Genomic DNA, 24,477 nt, shown 5'->3' on the forward strand with positions numbered 1-24,477 from the left:
GGTTGTGGTTGCCTGCAAATGTATGTACAAGTGCTGGGTGGAGCTGCTGTGGTCTGCCAATACATTGTACAGTAGAATACACTGCCTGGGGTGATGGTGGTGTTATATATCGGATGGATTGGGTGTGGTAACAGGTAGACTCCCCTTCCCCTTCCTCTCTCTTTCTCCCTTCCTGTCTGTATCTTTTCTCTCTCTGTTTCTCCCTCTATTTTGTAATCTCGTAATCTCTCTCCCTCCTTCTGTCTGTCTGTCTGTCTGTTTCTCTCTCTCTCTCTCTCTCTCTCTCTCTCTCTCTCTCTCTCTCTCTCTCTCTCTCTCTCTCTCTCTCTCTTTCTCGCTCTCTCTCTCTCTCTCTGGCCTGGCCTAGACAGCTTTCCTCACAGGGGAACAGAGCGGTGAGAGTGTTTGCTTTCCTCGCCCATCACTCACACTGAGCTGAGTTGCTGCCAGGGTCTGAGTGAGAGGCAGTAGCGGCCGGTGGCTGGGGAAACAGGCAGGGCAGAAATTTTGGCGATCAAGTCCATAATAATTAAATCAATACGGTATAATTTACGAGTTTCATTGCGTGTGTAGGCAAGACAGGAGAGCGTTTTCCCATAGTGTTTGGTGTGTTAGTAAAACTCCACCTCCCGTGATACACCGCACCAGGCATGCGCGTTATCTGTTCAACTTCTGTTCTGAAGAAAGCTGTTTTTGACAGTTCTCTCCACGCAGCTAGTTCTCTTGCTCATTTAAGCAGAGTGACTGCATACACATGTTAAGACATTACAAGAAAAATGCTTTGTCTGCTCGCGGAGTTGGAGTTTGCGACACGACACATGCACTCCACGCAACCGGTCAGCAACAGCAATCAGGAAAAGGCTAGCACAGCACAGCATCTCGCCTTCACCGTTCGTACATTACATTGATGCAACCAAAGCCCTGTACTATTCAATTCAGTCAGTCGTCCCCTTGCTGCCGGTTTAAATGCACCACAGAACCAAATGCCATCAATACCGGGGAAGGACGTGACTATTTTCGAAACGAGTAGCCATGGTTAAAACTTAACAGGGGAGCTCATCAACAGACTCGCTCCTGTTCTGCAATGCTAGGCAGGACCGGGTGCAAGTGTATTTTTTTTTAGCTTTTTCGGGGACACAATACTGAGCATAAATGAAGCTGTCAACAACATCCCAAGCTCAATAAGCTCAGATATTTCATTAAAGAACTTCCAGTTTCCCTATTTCACAAAGACTTGATTCATAATCCCTCACGCTTTGTTTTAAACTATGTAGTAAGCCCAACGCAGCTTCTCAGAGAATGTCGTCAACTAGTCGGCTAGTCGTGGGGGTAGCAGCAGCATACTTTACGAAGCTACACATTTGCTTGCTGTCTCAACATTGCAAGCCCTCAAATTTCATTAAATAACAGACAGTTACCCATTATGCAAAGACTTCGGTCATAAAACCTTAGACTTTGCAATCTAAATATACAAACTGTAGTACCTACCCCAAACGTGAATCCTTCACCAGCCAACACATATCCTTCGTCAAATCCGACATGGTTATCCGTTTAATCCACCGATTTTGTGAGGGAAATTTGCGGCAATTGAGTTAATAAAATCCCACAGGTTAGAGATGAGCGGAGTAATATGTTTGCTGTGTCTTTTTCAAAGGAGGCAGGGCCACCGTGTCATTGGTCAGGGCAGATCATACATCTGCCCAGATAGCGTCCATAAAGTCGCGCTTATGTTATGATATTATGCTAAGTATGCTACAGTGCTAATTTTGTAGAATGGGATCGGGGCGAGGGGGCCGGGCTTAGCTGAGGCGCTGAGAAATCTGCCCAGGCCAGTGGCCATAGACCCTAACGTTAAACAGCCACACTAGGTGTAAACTAGACTTCTCAACAAAAATAAAACCCGATTCCACTCGCAAAGATCGTCACAAACTACAACATTGATGTAATACGATTCCCAGTGTGATTGAGGTTGCAATACATATTTTATCTACAATTTCTGAATGGATCTACTTTTCTCAGAGGAAGAGTCTTTGGGGGGGCACTGCCCATCTGCCCTTAATGAACCGGCCGCGCCTGAGTGAGAGGAATGGTCCAGGTTGCATAAGTGGTGTGTGCTTTAAGGATTTAGAGTGGAGAGATGGATGTATATGCCTGCTGACTTGGTGGATGAAGTGGGGAGAATGGCTTTTAAAAGCATGATGATTGGTCTTTTTGTGTGTTTTGGCTTTGTTTGTTGTATGGCCGAGTCCTGTTGACAGTTATGTGAATGAGTTGACACAAATGGCTATGGTTGCACTTGTAGAACACAACTTCCATGACCATGACAACCTGATCTCCCAGAATTTTGTGAAATAATCCCAGCCCCTTGGAACGCAAAATCTGGGCTAGTTTTGTGGATTTTGCCAAAATTCTAGGTCACAGAGGTGCTTTATGGGCCCACAGAAGTGTTTTGTATGTTTCCACGGGTGGTGATGAAATCCATTTCCCAGCTTATCGATGCCAAACTCATATCCCTTACCTGTTTGTAAAGAAATAGAAATGTTTTTTGCAAAAAAAAAATATATATATATATTATTGAGAGACCATAAGTTGGAACTTAATACTGTGGGAACATACATAGAGCTATTTGACAATATAGAGAAAGCACTTCCGTGGGCCCATCACGGAACGCACACCTGTGATCCTCATCACAGAAATTTGGCAAAATCCATGAAACGGCCACAGATTTTTTTGTAGCTAGGGGCTATGTTCTTTTCACGAAATTCTATGAGTTCATGTCGGATGTTCATCTTCACACCTTTTGATAAAAGGAAATGTGGGCGAAGCTAAAAGAAAACTACTCTAAAGTAAACTGCATATCCTTAATATTGGGGGTCAGAAAAGTAAATAGCCTAACCATAATTGTAACCAACATTTGCATCATGCACGGCAGTACTGTTACTCAACCCATAACTCAGTTTGTGTTTGGAATTATACGCCCCTTCTGGTTTGGCTTGAGATAAACCACCTTGTCCTTGCTGCCCAGTATGGCCCTGAGCTAGCCATTAGACTATGACTAACCCTAACTACTACTGTGACTAGACTGGGATCGAAAAACAGCCTGGGCATTTTAGTAGTAAATCAACCCCTCACACAGCGCCCTGCTTTTCTACGATATCATAATTAGCTCAGTCCACTGTCTATAATATTATAGAGAGTCATATGGGCCGCCTAACCCAACTAAGGGCTGGTCTGTAAGGGGAAAGAAGCAAACAAGCAAAAACAGTATCAGCCCCTAAGAACAGTCGTCCCACCGGGAAAATGCCCTGTATGCCAGATGACCCGTCCAGCCCTGTACCCAGCCCAACCAATAACTACAAATTGCCTCTGTAAAATTGACCCGTTGTTGTTGTTGTTTTCTGGTTGTTGTTTTGTGTTGCAGAACCTTCTGGTTTGGTCTGGGTCACAAACGAAAGTAGTGCCATGGTGTGAAAAAAATACTTTAACTGCTCCAGCTTCCCCGAACGGCACCACTGTTAGCCAAGCCGCAATTAGTGTATTGCAATATCTGACCGATTGTTATTGTTGTTTTGTGTTTCAGAACACCTTCTGGTTTGGTCTTGGAGGTGCCACCCTGTTCCTGCTGCCCAGTGTAGTGCTGGCCGTCCGGTTGGCCAAGTTCTACCGCCGCATGGACACAGAGGACGTCTACGATGAGTAAGTGCCCATCCGCACACGCCTGCCGCTAACGAGGCGCCACACCACTTATTTTGGGGTTTCACTGAAGCTTGAGATGTCTGAGCTTGAGAATGCATCTGAAATATGTCGAACATTCTGAGAAAAGCATATAAAGGGGTTTATTGTGGTGTTTTTTCCCAAAAGCAATGAAGCTTTTTTTACTATCTATTGTGAAATACTGTTGACGAAAACATGTTTAAATGGCTAATTTTAGCAGATTGACGTTCCGTGGCCCACTGAAAGACCTTTATATCTGCATCCCTCCTCACGTTTGTCTCTCACTTTCCTCACTGTTGCTCTCTGTAGATGCTCATTGCTTGGATCTCACTTCATCTCTCTTTTCTTCTTCTTCTTCTTCTTCTACCTTTTTCTTCTTTCTTTTTTCTACTCTTGCTGCAGTTCCTCTGTTTCTGGAACTTGGCATTTTACTCTGTGATAACCATTCTGCCATTTCCATGTCAACCAGTCTTACCCCTCTTCATCTTCCTTCCTCTGTCTGGCACTTTGCACTTTACAAAAGAAAATACACAGAAATACAAATAGAACATATACAAATATATCATATCTATCTATATCTATGAAGTAATATCTATCAACTCGTCCTTTTTTCAATTACATTAATGATATATCTCTCTATCACTCACTCACATGTATGAACATGCGGCAGATAAGTCACCAAGTGTCTTGACGTATAGGGTAGCGGTGTCTATCCAAACTGCTGTCTGTGTAGGACAAATCTCATGGTGCAATTTTCATGGACCTCCTGCTGGAGGTTGTTGTTAACATCTATGTATGCCTGTTTTTGTATCTTTTTAGCTTTGAGACAATGCCCATGAAAACGTAAGCTTTACTATATCTTCCACCCGGTCTTAACTTCTCCTGTGTCTGTGCTCTAAGTATTCTAATTGTATACCCTTCACCGCAGTTTTTGTACATAAATGCCATTGCTGAATTGATTTGGTGCTGGGTTTCGAGCTCTATACGCATATTTCTTCTGGTGGAGGGTTCCCGGCTTCTATCCTTTGTGCTTGTCTCTTTCCGAAAGAGCACGCTGAATACCCTTATCGGACACAAAGGGCTGCTTACTATCAACACTTTTCAGACACTTACAGTACATCGCTCACATCCTCACTTTGTACAGTTACGCTGTAAGATAAGCACATTTGTACTATTGCTATTTTGTACACGCTATATATTTCTTGCGCTACATGTTAGCATCACTTTAATCAAAGCTTAGCCAAAATAGCTATTTACAAATCATTAAAAAAAGACAATAAATAGCATGCCATATTGTATGTGTGAAGTCTCCCCCCTTTTTTGTTTCTTCGCTGGTTATTTTTTTTCCATTCCTTTGGCTGTTGTGTTTGTTTTATATTTGTTTGCTTTTCATTTCTTTACGAAAGTCACATTTCGTTTCAGTTTGGAAATTGGTTATAATGGTTATCATAATGAGCGTTTACGAGGTATCGAAAACCCGTTTACGAGAAGGTAAAACACTCGCACTCTTGCATCCCACACACTGCATGCTAACGACTTCCATGCATGGACTTTAGGGTTTCCTTTGTTCGTTTGTTTGCTTGCCTGTTTGTTTGTTTTCTGTCAGCGCAACATTAAGAGAATGCATCTATAGTTTTTTTCGGGGGGAGTTAAAGAATCTTGTAATGCACAGAGTGCATGCTGGGAGTTGGAGCCACGTATGTCTACATGCTATCACCTGACCAACGGCTAACGCACTGATCACCTCCAAAACCAGCAGGGCAAGCTCATGTCGCCAGAAGCACTTTATTTAAAGGTGTCTTTTAAAGGAGTGTATTAAACATGTCATGACACATTGAACATGTTTGACACATTCATGCAATTTATGCACCTCAGCAAAAATCAGCTGATTATTACCAAAGCCAACTGGTACTCAATGAAATCAGTAATAAAGAAGAATGAGATCCTGTCAATGTTCTTCGTTTCGATATTTCATCTATATTCTAAGGTTCATTTCTCATTCATTTACAGTACTTCAGCTGATATTGATCATGTCCCATTTCCTGTCACTCTTAATTTCTTTCGAGATAAATAAAACCGCTCTACTCTTGTGCAGACACCTTCAAATAAAGTGTTTCTACATCCCCTTACTTATTTTGTAAGAACAGGCCTGAACTCTACAGCTCCAACACATATCTGTGACGAAACTAACTGCATGCTGCCTGAGCAATGTCTGCATGCCACAAGGAAATGACATGCTTGCTTTGAATCATGGGTAATCTGTACAGTAATTCATTTAATTGATGTAACCTTGTGTGTGTATGTGAATATGTATGTGCGTGAGAACAGTTTATTTGATCGCCTCCGATTGGTAACACAGCCGAAGCATCGGGCAGGGGCCGCCCTGTCTTTCTAACAGCCTCTTCGACCTGGAACAAAATCCATGTAACAGCATGTCTGTAAAGATTGTCATTCATCCAGATTATGAAACAAAATCGCTACGTTGTAGGCAACTGGACTTCTTTTGGAGCTCGATGTTTCATTTCTGAACCTCTGTCTGATGAAGGTCTAAGGACCGAAAGCTCGCAAGTCAAGTAAAGCTTTGCACAAAAAAAGACCTGAAGTGTACAGATTGTCTCCTTTTAGTACAGAAACTTCCACTGAATCCTGTACCTTCTAAACAGATGAGCGATGACCCATCACCACTTCAGTTCTGAACCTCGAAAACATTTCAGCTTTTATACAAAAACAGGGCATCATCAGTTCAGCCCTCCAGTGGTTCAGAGATACAGATTCTGTTTCTCCATCCAGCATCTGGCCAGAACTGAATGTGGAGGAAAGGTGAACTCTGTCCAGGCTGTAAAAGAACACAAGTTGCCTGCAGCCAGTGTTTTGGACCATGTAACTGCATGCCTATTTGATGGTGACTTGCCCAGGATGGGTCTGAGGAGGAAGGCCCCAGAGGGAGTTATGCAACCGAAGGGTTCAGCAGCCAACCACAGGGACCACGGTGGCACGTGGAGACACATATAGGGGCATAGTAGTACACACACACACACACACACACACACACACACACACACACACACACACACACACACACACACACACACACACACACACACACACACACACACACACACACACACAGTGTGCATATATATAGTACACACACACAGTGTGCACATATATAGTACACACACACACACACACACAGTGTGCATATATACAGTACACACACACACACACACACACACACACACACACACACACACACACACACACACACACACACACTGACCGATACCACATACGTACATAATAAACAACCATACTGTTCCTTTCCTGCCCACATAGTTTATCTAATGTATGACCACTGTGGCCCGGAGCCACAGATGCAGATAGCAACCCTCGCCTTTGCTATTTATATACCGCCTCGCCCTCCGCACCACACCACAGCACAGCCCTCCACAGCACAGCGCAGCGCAGCCCAAAAAACATGACTTATTGCAGCGGAATGTGAAGTATGTGTCATGCTTTCCACAGTCTAGACGTGAATAAACATATACTGTATCTATATGTTCTTTTGGACCCCTTAATATCAGTTCGTTACTGAGGGCCGTTGGTATGCAGCATGCTATACTGCACACACAGCCCTGCAGCCATCCAAGGCGCTGACTGAGGCCTGCAGGGCTGTGTTGATAGGCAATGGAGATTCTACGGTTTAAGTTGGGGCCCAGAGTAAAAATTCAAAATGATTAATATTCGCAAGAAATCAGCCCTGCCGTGGCGCAAAGGGTAGGGCACTCGTTTGCTGTGCGGCCGACACGGGTTCGACTCCCGACCCGTCCCCATCTCTCTCTGCCCACTCACTTCCTGTCACTACATTCAGTGTCCTGTCAAATAAAGGCAATAAAAAGCCCCAATATATATATATATATATATATATATATATATATATATATATTAAAATATTCACAACAAATTGCCACTACTGTAGTTTAAACAGTCTTAGCTGTTATTCACCATCTATAGGCTTGGGGGGCCCCAAGCGGCTGCCTGCCTAGCCTGGTGACAAGATGCGTTTCTGGGCTGAAAGAGAGATAGAGAGAGGCTGTGCTGTTGGCATGGGAAAGTGGGCACCCTGGTCCCTTTGGCAGGCTGAAAGAACCGTATGGAAAACAGGCTGTTGTGGGGTGGCAGGGGATGGTGGTGTTTGTGTGTGCTTTGGGTGGGAGGAGGTGGGATGGGTTTTTTTTTTAGGGGGGTGTGCTTGTGTAACCTTTTGATTGAAGTGTGATCCTCTGTCCCCCTGTGTTGTACGTGTCCCCTCCTCTCCCCTTACCCCGACGCTTCTTCTCAGCCTCCCCACGTACGACACCATGACTAGATTCCCACGAGCCTCGGCACCACCCCATCGCCACGACTGGTGAAACGGAAAACAAAGGGGGCCGGAACCTTTTTCCTGCTTGTTTGTTTGTTATTTTGTTTGTGTGTTTGTCTTTTCTGTTTCTTTTTTTATTGTTTTCCCATGTTGTCGCCCAGCTTTGGAAAGGTACTGTCAACTATTGCTGCCCGATTCTTTCGTCCTGTCCTTGTCTTCAGTGTCAGCTTACGTTTACTCATCCTTCTTCAACCCTTTTTAACATGCTCACTCACCAATTACTTGTCAGGTGTTTTTGTCTCAACAACAGATTAACAATCCATGGCCTTCCATTCCTCCACTCTTCCCTTCTTTCAGTCTTCGTTTGTACATTGCACTTGTTTTTCATTATGCTAACAACACATTATCTCTGGACATCAGAGAACAGGAGCATACATTCTGCCCTTACGTTTGTTTGTTTGTTTGTTTTTTAGCTGTCATTTCTAATCGTGCTCCATCTAACTTCATTTAACTATGCTCCATCTACCTTCATTGCGTCCTTTACAGCAAAACTAGTTTGTGTGCTTGCTGTATGTACAGTATGTGCATGTTTGTGTGTGTGCACATGTGTATGTGTGTAATGCATTTGTGCGTATGTGATTGTGAGTGTGCATATTTTTCTGACTCACAAAGTTACATTCATAATGCTCATCTCTGTATGGTTATGTTTTTGTTTTACAGTGCAGTGTCAACGAATTGGCCATGAGTCTTTAGACTCCTTCAAGGTATGTAAACAAACTTTGTTCTGATTTTGAGTTTAAATATTTTACAAAATATCATAAATGCAAATATAGTTTATAGTAGATTTATACATTATGCATTACCCAGAAAGTATGTTAGACTGTATTTCAGGTGTAGCCATTTTGCTTATTTATGTGCTCTTTTTCTCTGTCCTTTCTCCAGCTTTTCCATTTGTCTTGATCCCTTCGACGAAGATGCAGCTCCAACTATCTTCATCAACACGTGGAGATTGTTTTTTTTTACCCATATTGAAAATCTCTGTGGCAGTTGACAGTTTGTCACATCGTAATGAGATTCATCCTCCTCTCCTTCTCATCGCACTCGATCTTTGGACGAAACATTCAACATTTCGACATCCTTTTTCATCGCACTCGATCTTTGGACAAAAAACATTCAACATTTCGACATCCTTTTTTCATCGCTCGCCAATTCGGGACGCCCCAATTCTGCCACACAGGTTTGCCTCAAGGGCGCATCTATATGCCACCACCGCTGCTGACAGTGATGCGCTCACCCAAGGGACAAAATGGAGGTTACGAGTGAACTTTGACCTTCTTGTGGAGGAAGCCTGTGGGACCTTCTGAACTACCTTTACTGCATGTTTCTATGTTTACAATAGTCCAAGGCTGCACCCACAGAGCGAAAAGGAGAGAGAGAGGTGGAGGGGGAGAGAGAGAGAGAGGGAGAGAGAGACCATGGCACGCCTATGTAAAGAAGGGTCAAGCATCCGTGACATTTCTCAGATTCTGTGGCTTATATTGTAGAGCTCAGTAGGGATGTTTTGAGTCGCTTCCACTGAATTGTTTTTTTCTGTTTTGTATCGTTTTTTTGTTTTCAAGCCATGTATGAAGCACACTGCTTGTCTCTTTGTACTTAAATTCCTTTTGATCGTTTACTGTGTGTGTGTGTGTGTGTGTGTGTGTGTGTGTGTGTGTGTGTGTGTGTGTGTGTGTGTGTGTGTGTGTGTGTGTGTGTGTGTGTGTGTGTGTGTGTGTGTGTGTGTGTGTGTGTGTGTGTGCGTTCGTGAGTGCGTGCGTGCGTGCATACGTATTTGTGTGTGTGTGTGTATTTGTGTGAGTGCGCACATGTGCGTGTGCGCATGTGTGTCTGCTTTCAGCCATGAGAGCCGCTTGCCATGTAGAAACCGCTAAGTATTTCAGCAGGACTTAATATTAGTGCAAAGATGTTGCCGCCTGATTTTCTATGGAATTTGTCCACAGCGTTCTGATTGCCGCCAATACAGCTTCACCGTAGTCATAACGATATCTTTGAATTCGTTCCGTAATTGGGTTTACCAATAATTTCAGGACAGACTCAGACAGACAATACTCAACAAACACACTTTATTTTGTTTGTTTCTGTGACTTTTTTTATTACGTGAACTAAACTACTGCTAACATTGCTTTGTTGTTGCTAAGCCATTCTGCTGGTGAATGGGTCATTGCCTTCCCCGAGCTGCGTGTTTTTGCTGGATGAGTGACTTTTTTATTTGATTATCTTGTCCTAGAGAATACATGCTTTTTTTGTTTGGATTCTGTAGTGATAATATCTCAAGATTGTTGAGTATAATCGACACGATTAGTTATTTTTCAAACGTTTCCCATTGACTATGCTAACGTTGGATATAATTCATTAACACATTGTCGGCTATTGTAGTATTCAAGGGAAAAATATCTGCTCTTTGAAGCCAAAACCTTTCAAGTAGGCCTCAGGTGCTAGTGCTAGGCCTAACATGTGCTTTTCCCCATATTTCTTACAAAAAAAGATAAAACATAAAATTGATTTTACTTATATAGTCATTGATACATGATGGAAATCAAAGGGGGTGAATGTACCTTTGAACATTTGTATAGACATATTTGAAATCATATGGTTTCAAACTCACACAGATGCAGTAAAAAGAACAAATGTGTTTCAGTGTACTTCAGGCAATGTATACAGTGTATATACAGTACAGTACGTACGTGGCATTCGCATTATACGGTACCTTGAAGTCTCACACAATGGATGGAGTCAAGTTTGCTGCAAGCTGCACAGTACCTCTCATGCCACACTCAGCTCTTTTACTACAGGCAGCCCATGTCGATAGCGCTTGCTCGATACACGCCACACACACTGACACTGGTCACAACATGAGCGCAGACATCATTCTTACATAAAGACCATTTCAATATAGTTCAGAGATAGGACAGTAAGATTGGAAACACAAGAATTGTGATAATGTGAAACGCATTCTTAGTTCCAACCTGCACCTGTCTCTGTATTGAAGAGCCAGGTCTGAGGAACACTGAAGTCTGCTCTCATGATGATCACCCGTCAGTGTTGCCAGATGGAAAATGTTGAATTATCGTACCAAAACCTCAAAATCGTCTTCATTGGGGGCTTTTTTGGGGGAAAATATCATACAAGACCCAAATTGTTGTTTCAAGGCATCTAAATTAACTTAACGACAACTCTGAAATGATCATACAGTGAGTCCAATATGTATTTGATCCCTTGCTGATTTTGTTGGTTTGCCTACTAACAAAGACATGATCAGTCAATAAATGTTATGATAATATGTATTCTAATATGGAGAGATAGAATATCAAAAAGAAAATCCAGAAATTAACTTAAGAGAATATATATTAATTTATTTCCATTTCATCGGGCAAAATAAGTATTTGATCCCCTGCCAACTGATTACAGTTCCGGGCCCACAGACCAGATGGGCACTTCCGATCAACTTGTCATCTGAATGAAAGACACCTGTACATACTAACATGCATAAAATACACATTTAATCAGCAGAATCAGTCCATAGTATGAGTGAATCAGTCACACTCCAACATCACCATCATGGGAAAGACCAAAGAGCAGTCAAATGATATCAAGGACAAGATTTTAGACCTGAACAAAGATTAAATGGGCAGCAAAGTCACAAGAAAGAGACTGGGTATTAATGACCCAGCTGTTGATGCATTTCTTCCAAAATGTGAGGAATACAAAATGACTATCCATCAGCCTGTCTGGGGTTCTATACAAGATTTGACCTTTTGTAGGGATTTGATAACCATGAGAACAGAAAGAAAGCACCCTAGACCTGTACGGGATGAACTAGGCAATGATATCAAAGCTACTGGGACCAAAATCACAGATAAAACTACTGGTAGAACTTAATGCCACAGAGGTTTAAAATCCTGTAGTGCACACATGGTACCTCTACTTCAGAAGGAACCTGTGCAGTCCCATCTGAGGACATCAGGCTGGTTTAGGATATGATAAGGAGGTGCTGTAGTCAGATGAAACCAAAATCAAGCTGTTTGGCATTAACACAATTCAATGTGTTTTGAGAAAGAGCACTGCTGTCTATGATCCCAAGAACACCCTCCTCACCATCATGCATGAAAGTGGTATCATTATGGTTTGAGGGTGTTTGTATGGCCAAGGCACAGGACAACTTCACATCGTCAACAAATGGATGGAGGGAGACATGTAATGTGCAATCCTGAGAGCAAACGTCCTTCCCTCCACCACTACACTGAAGGGTGGGCCATTTTTGGATCTCCCAACATGACAATAATACACAACATACAGTCAAAGCAACGAAGGAGTGGCTCAATAAGAAGCATATTAAAGTTGTGAAGTGGCCTAGACAGTCTCCAAATATTAACCCTATAGTAATTCTATGGAGAGAACTGAACCTCCCATTTGCCAAGCTACAGCTACAAACTATTAATGTTTTGGAGATAATCTGCAAAGAAAAATGGGCAAAAATATGTTCTACTATATGCACAAACATTGTCATCATCTAAAAGAAGCATCTGACCTCAGTGCTAGACAACTAGGGCTCTGCCACAAAGCACTTTATCTTCTTTAGCTAGAGGGGTCAAATACTTATTAGCCTAAATTAAATACAAATAAATTAAAATATATTATTTTAAGTTATTTTCTGGAATTTCTTTTTCATATTCTGTCTCTCCATGTTTGAATACATATTATCATAAATTTATAGACTGATCATGTCTTTATTAGTGGGCAAACGGGCAAAATCAGCAAGGGATCAAATACATATTGGACTCACTGTACATCATGGTTTTTTTAATCGTACAGAGGACAAAATGGACAAAATAATGGTACAAATATGATAATTATCGTACATCTGGCAACACTGTCACCCATGTCCCCATGGTGGTGATAGTGTTACCCAGCAACACTGCTGTTTATAGCCTGCGATACATTCACCCAGAGAGGAAAAAAAATAAACAAGAAAAAAAAAAGAGATTAGGGTGGGGGGGTTATGGAGAGATGATATTTTCTCAAACTGCACCCTGGAGCACTGGTTTTAAAGCCAATAACAACTCCCAAAGGTGGGATGGGAAAGTGAACTTTCTGTAGTGGCTTTCAGCTTGGTTAGTATTGTTCAGTGGAGGCAAAGTTGCTGTTTGCTTTTTTGCGTGTTGCCTGACTGTATTGTATAAAATGTGAATAAAATGACAAATTTCATGGACATGCACAAAGTCTTAACTTTTTCCTGTTTTTAACACTTAATTGCAGTGGTTCTCAACCTTTTTTGAACAAATGCCCCCTTGACATCATCCTGCCTCCCAATGCCCCCTTGACCTCATGATAAGGCTCTCAACCCCCCCACCCCCCAGTATTAAAAATGATATGGACTGATGCCCCCAATGACAACTAGGCACTGCCCCCTCTCAACTGTATTCTTCTCAACACCCCCCTGGGGCTCCTCAACGCCCACATTGAGAAACACTACTTTATTGTATTCGAAAAGCTTCAATAGGTTCTTCAAGTCTTCCAAGTGTGCAATTAATGCATTATAGCTCTGTACTATATATCATTACATGTGTGTAGAACTAATCCTTAACATTTTGCTAATATTATTCATATGATAACACATATTACAAATTAAAACGTCTTATTAACTTTGTCATGATAACTTTGTCATGATTTGAACATGCAAATGGGGTTTATTGATCCATTCTTCGTTAGTTGGATAATAAGAACTTGCACCACTTGTATCGCATGCTGCATATACTGTAGAGGGCGTTTCGCTTCCACCCAACAGTTTGTCAAAAGTTTTGTTATAGTCAAGTGCCAGGTGAAATCCATCTGGCTGTTGCTGAGGGCTTCACTTGCTAATCCTGCAAAGAATATCCCTCCATTAGTGGCACATCACTGCACCGCGATGTATGCACCACACAGAAGCAGCACTCCTAATCTGGTTTAAGTACACATCATCTGTCTTTCTTGAGGGCGTAGCTGTTGGTCTGTTTGATCCAACAGAATCGAAAAGTTGTTGGGGTGGGGGGTGAGTAATTAACCAGGGCTCTCCGATATCCTCCTCCATGACTGAGGTACCCTGAGCATGGTACCGTCACACTGCACTGCTCCCTTGGGGCACTGTTTCAGGCTGCCACTTTGTACATGTGAAGCATAATGCAATTTTGTTTTGTGTGCATTGTGTGCACTGTGTAGTGTTATGTCACAATGACAATAGGAGTTTTATCTGATAGACTGGACCTCAAGCAGTGTTGCAGACTTCACTTTCTGACCCAGGAACAGATGCCAGCCTGTATTGGAAGGATTCATGGGACTGATTACTGTCCTCTGGACTGTGGCTTTAAAAGGTATTACACAATCCAGGTGTAATCACCTCTACCTTTACATGCACTGACGGTGTTTGCTCCAACACGTCTACTCCTGAAACTCATTAACACGATTTACGATGAAATGACAGATGGAAATATTAATCTGACAATAATAATTCTCCATGAACATTCCTTAATTTCATAAAACTGAATCATGAAAGACTAACATATAATGACAACTATCTAACATCTTGTTAGTAAAAAAAAGCAACAAGCTTGGGTTAATGAAACATCTAAGTTATAGATTTCTTTTAGAATTTGTTCTGCGAAACCACAAGTATGATAATATAAAAGAGGAATTTTGTTCTTGCACACATTTTCATTCCCAATGTGTGCCGTACGCAGCACTTCCATCTGTAATCAAGGCAAGAAAGACAGAAAGGCATTTTAACCCAAAAGCTGTCAGAGTTCCCTCTCAAAAGCCCCCCAGATTTAGTTTTTGGCCTGTGAGGAGCAACTGTTTGCTCTTCCACACACTTTCTTTCCACTAAGTGTCCTATGTGTAGCATTTCCATCCAAAGAGCGATCATGAGGGGAAAAAAGAGAGAAAGACATTTACCCTAAAAAGCATTCAGAGATCCCCCATTAAAGCCCCAGAGTTTGATTCTGCCCTGTGAAGCGGTAGCAGGGTTGATGTGGCGGATGTTTACATTCGAGGTCTCGCATCAGTCAAAGGAGAGCTGGCTTCCTGGCAAGGCTGCCCTGATTGCTCGGAAAAATAAAGGCACAAGTGGTGGCTGCCAATTAGCCCCTCGCTTACAGAGTACACACACACACGCACGCATGCACGCACGCACGCACGCACACACACACACACACACACACACACACACACACACACACACACGTTAATTTACTCAGACACACATACTCACACATAGACCTGCATGGCTAAATGCACACAGTCAAGAATTTGCACAAGCATGCGCACACACACACACACACACACACACACACACACACACACACACACACACACACACACACACACGGCTGCACACACACACACACACACACACACACACACACACACACACACACACACACACACACACACACACACACACAGCTGCACACTTTCATGCACGCACACACAAACATTCACACACACATGAATGCCTATACACACACACACACACACACACACACACACACACACACACACAAAAGCATGGCGTCTGGACACACATGCACACACACTCTCAAATACAAACACCGAGTCATTCACAAACACCATTACCGCCACCACCACCATCACATGACTACTCTGTGGGTTTGTTACTTATGTATAACCCATGATCCAAAGTTAGCAACAACAAAATCATATTTATTTTGTTTATGTCTCGCCGCCACCACACCACATATGTACTGAACGCCAAGGACTCACGTCCTGTACTTTTCCCCCATCCTTAACGTTTTTTTTTACCACGTTTTTACCAATTTTTTGAAACATTTCTTTTTTTCCGGGTTCGACGTATGACTGAAAATAAATTCTGTTGTCCACCAGCTGCTGAGTCTTGAGTCTCCACCATTACTGTGCATTCTCGGGTCAGCCACAGCAGCCTGGTCTACCACAATGGCGGTGGGCCTCTTTTTCCTCCTCATCTCTCTCTCTCTCTCTCTCTCTCTCTCTCTCTCTCTCTCTCTCTCTCTCTCTCTCTCTCTCTCTCTCTCTCTCTCTCTCTCCACTTCGGAGGAAATCCGTATCGGGAACGTACAGCTGCACAACAAAATTGTTTGTTGAAAAAACAAACTATCTAAGCTGCCATGCACGGGGACTGTTTTCATCCGGAAGCAGCCACACGTGCTCGCTCTTGCAGAAGAGGACATTCATATTGATATACTACTGTGTGTGTATATAAAAAGAGAAGTTTGTCATTGAAAAAAGACTGTTGGAACCGAAGGGGAAGTATATAACATGGGCAACTTAAAAATAGTCAAAAATGGGCGTATGGCACAAGCCTAATGGATGCCCCTGTCCCTGTGCTGCTGTGCTGTGGTGCCGTGCGTTTCTGTTTCATGTGCCTAGCAGCAGCCCCCCACCACACACACACACACACACACACACACACACACACACACAGACGCCAATTGGTTTCATATGTGCTCTCACATCACACTGATAGTCCCCAAACCGCCAGTGTGGGGGTGGCAAGAAGAAAAGGAGGAAAGGAGAGGGGGGGATGGTGGTCGCATGGTGGTGGTGGTGATGTTGGTTGGAGGTACTGAGGTAGCGCCTAAGGAGAGGGAGGGGCTGTAAGTTCTCTCATGTCCACCCCCCCCCTTAACATCCACAACCCCCTCCTCCTTACCCTTTCTCTTTCACTTTCTTCTCCTATCCCCTTTTCCTCTTCCCTCCTCCCTCTTTCTCCACTTTACTCTTTTTTCCACCTAAATGCCCCCCTTTGTATGTGCAGCACATAAATACCAGTGCACAGTCTGCCTAAGGCTCAGAACGGACCAGAAACGTCCTCTCCGCCACACTCCTCATTCACTCGTTCACTCCATCTTGCTCTCCTCCTCCTCTCCTCATCTCTTTCTCCATCGTTTACCGAAGACTTCAGGATCCTCCAGCGACCCTCGCCATGCGGACCCTTCTCCTGCCTCTCATGGTGGCCTGCTGCCTCTGGGCAGCCCAGGGCCAGCAGCAGCCGCGCGGCAGCATCTGGGAGGACCCCGTGACCTTCGCCACCAAGGACAAGGACGCCTGCGTCATGCACGTGACGGGCTACGGGGACATGACCAACCTGCGGGTGGCGTGCCAGGGCGGGCGCGGCGGCCGCTCGTACTGGTGCGACTACCGGGGCAAGCCGCAGCTCTGCCGCTCCTACAACAAGGACCCGCGCCACTACTTCACGCAGATCATGTGGGACCTGCGCAAGCTGAACAACGCCTGCTCGGGACCCACCGTCTTCAAGCCCCAGATGTGCAAGAAGGCCTCCGACGAGACCCGCATGGTGTTCATCGCCGCCTCCGCCGACAACGCGGACCAGCAGGAGGAGACCACCAGAGGGGGGGCGCAGCAGAGGCCCTCCAGGCCCACCCAGAGCAGACCCACCGCCACCCGGCCGGCCAGGGTCCAGCCTTACAGACCCACCAGGCCCCAGCCCCCAGCCAGACCCACCAGACCCAACATGGGCAAGACAGACCAGGGCAGGCCGGTGCCTGGCAGGAGGACCAACGGCAGCAGCAACAACAACCAGGGGCAGGGGAGAAGGCCCCCGACCAGACCGGCGCCCGCCTCCCCGACGCAGTCCACGGCATCAAAGGAACAGGCCCGGAAGATGGCCCAAGACTACTGCTGGAGGTCCCTCCAGGGAGTCTGTGCCTATATGATTGGAATGTTCCGCCGCAATTAAGAACTAATGGTAAGTGGAGGGAAACTAATAAAAACCACTCAGTAATGAGAATGATAAATAATGTTTTATATGTTGACTATGTGCTGGCATTAACATTCATGGGCACATTTGTTATAGGCCTATGTGAGTTTATGAAGCATACTAGATCACCACAGTATTGGCTTACATTGTGCATATTACTCTGGTACAACCACTGTAGTTTAGACCTTACTTAATAGTCACTCACTGTATCGCATCTTTGTTGCAGATTCTTGTTCCACTCGAAGAGGACTAGTGGGGGCTGTGTGTATATGGTGGACACCGCTGGGGTGCTTACTTCCCTCTGGCGGAGGCGACCAAACCTGACGGGCACGGAGTACCAATATCCACCATCCACTTCACTCCAACACCACTGGAGACATGTCTAGAAGAAAAAAACACAAACTGCCTTACCTCATTATTTTTTTTCTAGAGGCTTTCCACACATTCTGCCCAGATCGTGAAGTGGTACTACAGTATTATTTCATTTTGCAAAAAAAGCAAAATCGTTTCAGTATTTCAGGGTGACTGTGGCAAATGAGAGTGTTGACTCTACAAACCTGATCAGCCCTTGCAACGGGGTAGAAGTTGGCAAATACTTATTTTATGTATCCACTTACTTTACCATTGTAAATAAAAGTGATGACACGCATGGGCTGGGTTTTGTATCACTCTTTGTTGCATTGCAAAGGGTACGATGTGGGAGTTCAAAAGTTTGTCCCGTGAATGTGCAGAAGTGCGTTCATCACGGATAAAAACGTGGTAGTCTTTGATCAACGTTTTGCAAGTGTTACCACTGATAAATCAATCGTATCGATGTATACTTGTTGCTTGTTGTTTACGCAATAAATAAATACATGTGTTCTTACGCTTTTGCATTTGTTCTTTTCTTTACCAAAAGCCGGTGATTCACTGACTTCGAGAATCTGTAAGTGATTTGTACAATCCACTGTAGAAGAACTCAAGTTCAAGTATTTACCAGTGGAGGGCACTGCGGTACTATTTGGGACCGGCACAGTCTTTACGCATAGTCTTTACGCACTGGTCATAACAATGTCCAAACATTTGCATAGACTTTTTGTGTTATAATAATGTTCAGGAAAAGCGATTAACAAAAAGCCTGAGGTAGTCCAAAGAACAGTAGACATTTCCTCGTAAAGATGGTTGCACTCAGTCTTGCCATGAGCTTCTATATTTAAAATCCCACAAACAGACTGGCAAGTGCAGTTAGTCTCAATGAGTTTGTGGTTTCTATTCTGTCAAGATAATGAGGGACCTGTCTAGTGAAAGTTGGATTTGTTAAATACAGTAGGCCTATGTAGGCAACCCAACACAGCACTTAGCTCTCAGCAAATTGTCAGTTTAGTTTTAAAGGTGGCCAGTTTTATCTCAGGATTTGCGATCTGTCATTCGAACCTTTTCACTGGAATCTTGGACGAATAGCATTGTTTTATCATTGTAGCCAAAACACACACGTTGCACTTGTTGCAGCAACGTTTAGACAATACGTTTCAGGTTAAAACAATAAAACGGATTCAATTAATCAAGTGATCACTGATCACGGGCTAATTCACATTCCACTGAGGTATTAGCAGAGGCTATGTGGGGGCGCACTCCAAAGGTGCTGCATTCTCTCAAGGAATTGAGTCAGGTCTTAATTATGCCGTAAAAATAGACTGTGTGTGTGTGTGTGTGTGTGTGTGTGTGTGTGTGTGTGTGTGTGTGTGTGTGTGTGTGTGTGTGTGTGTGTGTGTGTGTGTGTGTGTGTGTGTGTGTGTGTGTGTGTGTGGGTGGGTGCGCACCGTGCTTGCGCGCTGAACCGAACTATAAATGGGCTATCCGACCGCACAGGTGTCCCAGGAGCATCTCGATTGCGTTGCAGTCCAGTCATATGGAGGTAAGTCTTCTTTGTCAACTTTTCACGTATCAATATGTAGTCTATAGGCACCTATAAAGTGCAATGATTTAGTAAAAGTATACAATAGAAACCCATATACTTAATACATATTTTGTCGGCTTTAGATCACAACTTGGGATCCAAGGATGCGCCTACGCACAATCGCAGTGTTGTTGGTCCTTGCGTGCGTCTCCAACCAGGTTCAAAGGACAGAATGTCGCAGACACAAGGACAAAAGGAGCCGAGGAGACGAGCCACAAGAAAACTTTCGCGTCCCTTCATCGGACAGGAACAACAACGGCGCCAAGTCCGCCGGCGGAAAGGGAATGTTTCAGGGCAAGTTCACTACCAAGGACAAGTCGCAGTGCACTTGGGCGGCGACAGGTGACTACGACGCCGTCCTGACTGTCTCTTGCAAGAAAGGAGAGAAATCTTTCGAGTGTGCCTATATTGCCAGACCTACCACTTGTCCCCAGTACACATCCAATGCCAAACTGTACTGGAAACAAGTCGCCAGGTCACTTAAAAAGCAGAAGAAGTTGTGTTATGACCAGACGTCGCTTGTCAAAGCGGGTATGTGCAGGAAAGCGCCGCAGGACGCACATTTTAAACTGAGCCAGCTACCCAAAGAGGTAGCTAAACAGATACCCCCTTCTTCAAGGGATAATGAACTGTGCCCAGATCAAATAGACAAGAGGGCTTTTGTCGAAGAGTACTGCTCTCGTTCGTGGAGTTCGTTGTGCGCCTTTCTTTTTAGCATGGTTCAAAATGAGGATTGCTGAGTTTATGGAAAATGCGCAGTGAACTGTTTCCTCAAACAGCACTACATTGCTGTGCTACTTTAAGGGATTATGACAAGCAAACAGGTCAAGGTTCTGAGAGAAAATGCTGGAAACGTCTAAACTCTCATGCTTACAAAGTGAAGACCAACTGATGGAAATGTACTGTATTGGATTTGCCACTCCCTTGTCTTGTGTTTGTGCTACTTACAATGTGGTAAAATAAAGTTTACATATATAATAACACATGACCTGTCTACTTTGGGTGGTTATTTGCAGCAATAGTTCAGAGTAACATGACACTTTAAGGAAAGAAACCCTGAGCAGGTAGATCATAAAATCATAGTGATTTATGATACAGTGGCTGTGTGAGTCAGGGCATGCCCAATCCAAATTGATACAGTTGTGTTCGCTGTGTGTGCCTGTGTGTTTGCTCATACCCAGGGGCGCCGCTAAAAATGTTGGGCCCCATGAAAGATTAAAATTGTGGGGCCCCAAAATGACAAATTATGTTATCAGCATCCTTCCAGGGGCCCTGTCAGTGCTGTGAGGCCCTTAGAATCTGTAACACCTTTCCCCCCCTCGCGGCAGCCATGCTCATACCGTCATAGCATTAGCTGACACTTTCATCCAAAGCTACTTACAGTTATTTACAGGGTAGGCTATTGGTTACAGTCCCTGGAGCATAGGTGCCTTGCCCAAGGGCACCTCAGTGTGAGATAGGGAGTGGAGGGGAGGGATTCGACCCAGCAACCCTCTGAACCAAAGCCCACCTCCTTAACCACTGCCACAGCTGCCCGTAGTATATCAGAGCACATCAGGCCATCTGTGATATACCTCTGTGGCAATTAGCCAGGTTCAAGCATCCATCTCATCTTTTACACATTACAGTTTTGCAGTGTTAATTCACCACATAAAGCAGGAGTGGGGAACCTATGTCTCGAGGGGCAATTACAGCCCCTGGGGCCATCTCATCTGGCCCCTGATATAATTCCAATGTTATGCAGTTTCACATGAAATATGACATGTTTTGTAAAGGAAGGAATATCAGAAATTATATTTGTAATACAATGAAGTTATATTGTCGTATTCCCATTGGTCCTTTTCTCTTGAGTGTTGAATTGACAACATGTTCTGTGTACCAGTCTACATAGTGGCTGTGCCCATTCACATTCACCCAGCGGCCTCAAAACACACAAGAGGATGGATGTGTCCCAGACAACATGAGTCAGAGTTCTTCTCTGGGTCAGAAGGTTATTGCAGGGACATGGAACTCTAGAGTTCCCCCAACTACATCCCCCTTCTTCAGCTTCAGGCATGACATGAATTTCTGGGGAAAAGAAAACAGTGACAGACAGACACACACCCCTGACACTACAGTATTGACCCCTCTGTTCACAGAGCCACTGACCAGAGCCTCTTGGTAGCATGGACATTTTTGTCCTGTCATTCTTGGACAGGAGAAAAATCCATATTGTTTTCAGCAGAGGAGAAATGATGACAGCTATGGAGGGGGGCCGCAGACCGTTTTGGCCGGCCCCAGAACAAAGTCATCTGAAAGGCCCCTCACCCAATACATTTATGTAACAAGTTCAGACACCAGTAAGTCGTGGACACCACAGAAGACCAAAGACACAAATCAAATGTATATGGGGGTTTATTGAAACAAGGGACACAGAAGACAAATGGGAGGATCGGAGGAATAGCTGCTCACCTACAGGGGTATCAATGCAAACAGGAAACACTACAATACTATAACCACTACAAATCCTATGACTAAAGACACACAATACATCAGCATGCAAAGGGTTAAAGGCACTGCAAACTGTTAAGAGTAAAACCCCAACAAACATTAAATAAATAAGACTGTGGTGAGCAGCTAACCCCTCACCCCAGCCAGTGGCCCACGATGCACAAGCTTAAAACCCAACTAATTAAATAGACTATGTTTTAAATATAATTATCTTTATTAAAGTTTAACACATAATATCTAAAAGCATAAAATCAACACACACATTACCAATAACAACTATCTCACTGGGCCGCTGGCTAGAGTAATTGGTGGCGCACAGTGTCCCAGCACAGGTTGGCCACCCTGTCTGAGACAAACAAAACAGAATGAATCAAACACACACACACAAACCTTCAATCACACATTAAGACTGCACTCATGCACTCACACAACACCAACGGAACCCAGCTACAGGAGAGTCAGGTGAGTCACCAAGGTAAGTTAACCAGGTAAGTTACAGTCTCAACACATAAACACACTCAATATCTTTCACACAACACAGGCACTCAAAAGAAAATAAAGCTGCACGCCACCAACCTTACCCCCTTCACAATGGAGACCAAAGAGGCCCGGCACCTCCAACTTCCTGTTTTTAAAGGAAGCCATCATTTCTGACCGGGCACTTCCTATCCCTCAGCGCCACAGCTCCCCTATGGTCCCGGCCCAGTCATTGCACCCACCCCGAACAGTCCAACCTGTTACACCCCCCTCCGCTTTCACGCAGCCCGTCCTCGGGCTGACCTCAAGCATCCCGGTATCGTTCTGGCGGGACACCTTTGGTGGCACGGAGTGACCGACGTGGCCCCTCAGCGTCAGAGGCAGCCCCGTCCTCTGTGGACGGACGTGCAGCGGGAGTGCAGGTCGTCAGTGGTGGTAGGAACCAGGTTGGTGGGAACAGCCAAGGAGTTGGGGGCCTAGCCACGTCTGCAGCTTGGGTTGAGGGTCCAGGTCCATCTGCTGCCGTCGCCGTTTCTTCCCCAGGGGCCTGTAAAGACAGAGGACAAGGCCGAAGCAACTTCCTATGCAAAACCCTTTCTTTCCCACTCCCCTTTTCAGGCTTAACAACATAAACAGGTATGTCAAGGTTTGGTTGTTTAATCACCACGTAGGGCATATTACTCCAAAAATTAGCAAGTTTGCCATGTCCCTTAGGACCAACATTACGAACCAACACCCGTTCTCCCACCATTAAAGGTCCAAGGAGACCCTGATTGTCGTGTTGTTTCTTTTGATGCTGCCCTGCCCCGCCAGTCAACTCACCCGCTCTCCGGTAGGCGTAGTGTAGGCGCTCATGGTGTCTTCTCACCCACTCCTCCACGGTACTCTGTTCATCCACAGGGTGCCCCAGCATCACATCCAGGGGGGGTCCTGACATGCCGGCCGAACATGAGGTAGGATGGGGTATACCCTGTGGAGCTATGGACAGTAGCATTTCAGGTAAGTAGTCGGCCCACCTTTGTTTCTTCTCATCCACCAGAGTTCCCAGCATTCCAAGTAGGGTCCGGTTGAAACGTTCTGTGAGGCCGTTACCCTCTGGATGGTAAGGAGTGGTATGACTCTTTTTACAGCCGTATAGTTCACAGAGCTGCTTCACCACTGCTGCCTCAAAATTTGGACCCTGGTCTGAGTGTAACCGGGACGAACAGCCAAAGTACTGTATGACCTGCTGCCACATGACTCTCACTGTGGTGGCTGCTGTTTGGTCTCGGGTGGCTGCTGCCCAGGCAAACTTGGTGAAGTGGTCAGTCAGCACCATGATGTTTTGAAAGCCCCCCACTGCTGCTTCGAGGGACAGAAAGTCCATGGTGACCAGTTCGAGAGGGTAGGAGGCAGCAATAGGGGTCAAGCCAACAGCTGACGTGCCAGGTCTTTTCCTAAGGATGCATGGCGGGCATTCTGAGTACCATTTCTGGACATCGGCAGCCATGTGTGCCCAATAGTAGTTTATCTGCAATGTTTTCAGAGTCTTTTCAGTTCCAAAATGTCCCATCTTGTCATGGCAACAGGTGAATGCCTCCCTCTGGAGACTTTGAGGGAGAATGAGCTGGTAGCGCAGCATGTTGGTGTTTGGATCTTGAATGCACCGATACAGCACTCCTTCTCGAAGCCGCAGACGGGGCATCTCTT

The 24,477-nt window shown here is 44.6% G+C and overlaps 3 protein-coding genes across 6 annotated transcripts in view; all 3 read left to right on the forward strand.

Moving 5' to 3' along the window:
* prom1a (prominin 1a) overlaps nucleotides 1–9,763 on the forward strand; it is a 145,535-nt gene extending 135,772 nt beyond the window's left edge. For 2 of the 4 annotated variants that reach the window (XM_063190621.1, XM_063190622.1), the window contains 5 exons: nucleotides 3,581–3,696; nucleotides 4,534–4,557; nucleotides 8,057–8,248; nucleotides 8,798–8,841; nucleotides 9,020–9,763. In XM_063190621.1, the coding sequence (XP_063046691.1) occupies nucleotides 3,581–3,696; nucleotides 4,534–4,557; nucleotides 8,057–8,126 (210 nt within the window). In that variant the 3' untranslated portion in view covers nucleotides 8,127–8,248; nucleotides 8,798–8,841; nucleotides 9,020–9,763. Of the gene's footprint in view, nucleotides 1–3,580; nucleotides 3,974–4,533; nucleotides 4,558–5,136; nucleotides 5,206–8,056; nucleotides 8,249–8,797; nucleotides 8,842–9,019 lie in introns of those variants that run through there. The other 2 variants (XM_063190620.1, XM_063190623.1) reach the window with 2 other exon arrangements.
* Nucleotides 9,764–16,951: 7,188 nt separating this feature from the next.
* fgfbp2a (fibroblast growth factor binding protein 2a) lies at nucleotides 16,952–18,750 on the forward strand. Its single transcript, XM_063189475.1, has 2 exons — nucleotides 16,952–17,873; nucleotides 18,112–18,750. The coding sequence occupies exon 1, from the start codon at nucleotides 17,091–17,093 to the stop codon at nucleotides 17,862–17,864; it is 774 nt and encodes a 257-aa protein (XP_063045545.1). The 5' UTR covers nucleotides 16,952–17,090; the 3' UTR covers nucleotides 17,865–17,873; nucleotides 18,112–18,750.
* Nucleotides 18,751–19,918: 1,168 nt separating this feature from the next.
* Nucleotides 19,919–20,646, forward strand: fgfbp1a (fibroblast growth factor binding protein 1a). The gene has a single exon (XM_063190402.1). It carries the CDS (start codon nucleotides 19,926–19,928, stop codon nucleotides 20,559–20,561), a length of 636 nt encoding a protein of 211 aa, XP_063046472.1. The 5' UTR covers nucleotides 19,919–19,925; the 3' UTR covers nucleotides 20,562–20,646.
* Nucleotides 20,647–24,477: the final 3,831 nt, after the last annotated feature.

Source organism: Engraulis encrasicolus, chromosome 23 (genome assembly GCF_034702125.1).
Source record: "Engraulis encrasicolus isolate BLACKSEA-1 chromosome 23, IST_EnEncr_1.0, whole genome shotgun sequence".
Taxonomy (NCBI): Eukaryota; Metazoa; Chordata; class Actinopteri; order Clupeiformes; family Engraulidae; genus Engraulis; species Engraulis encrasicolus.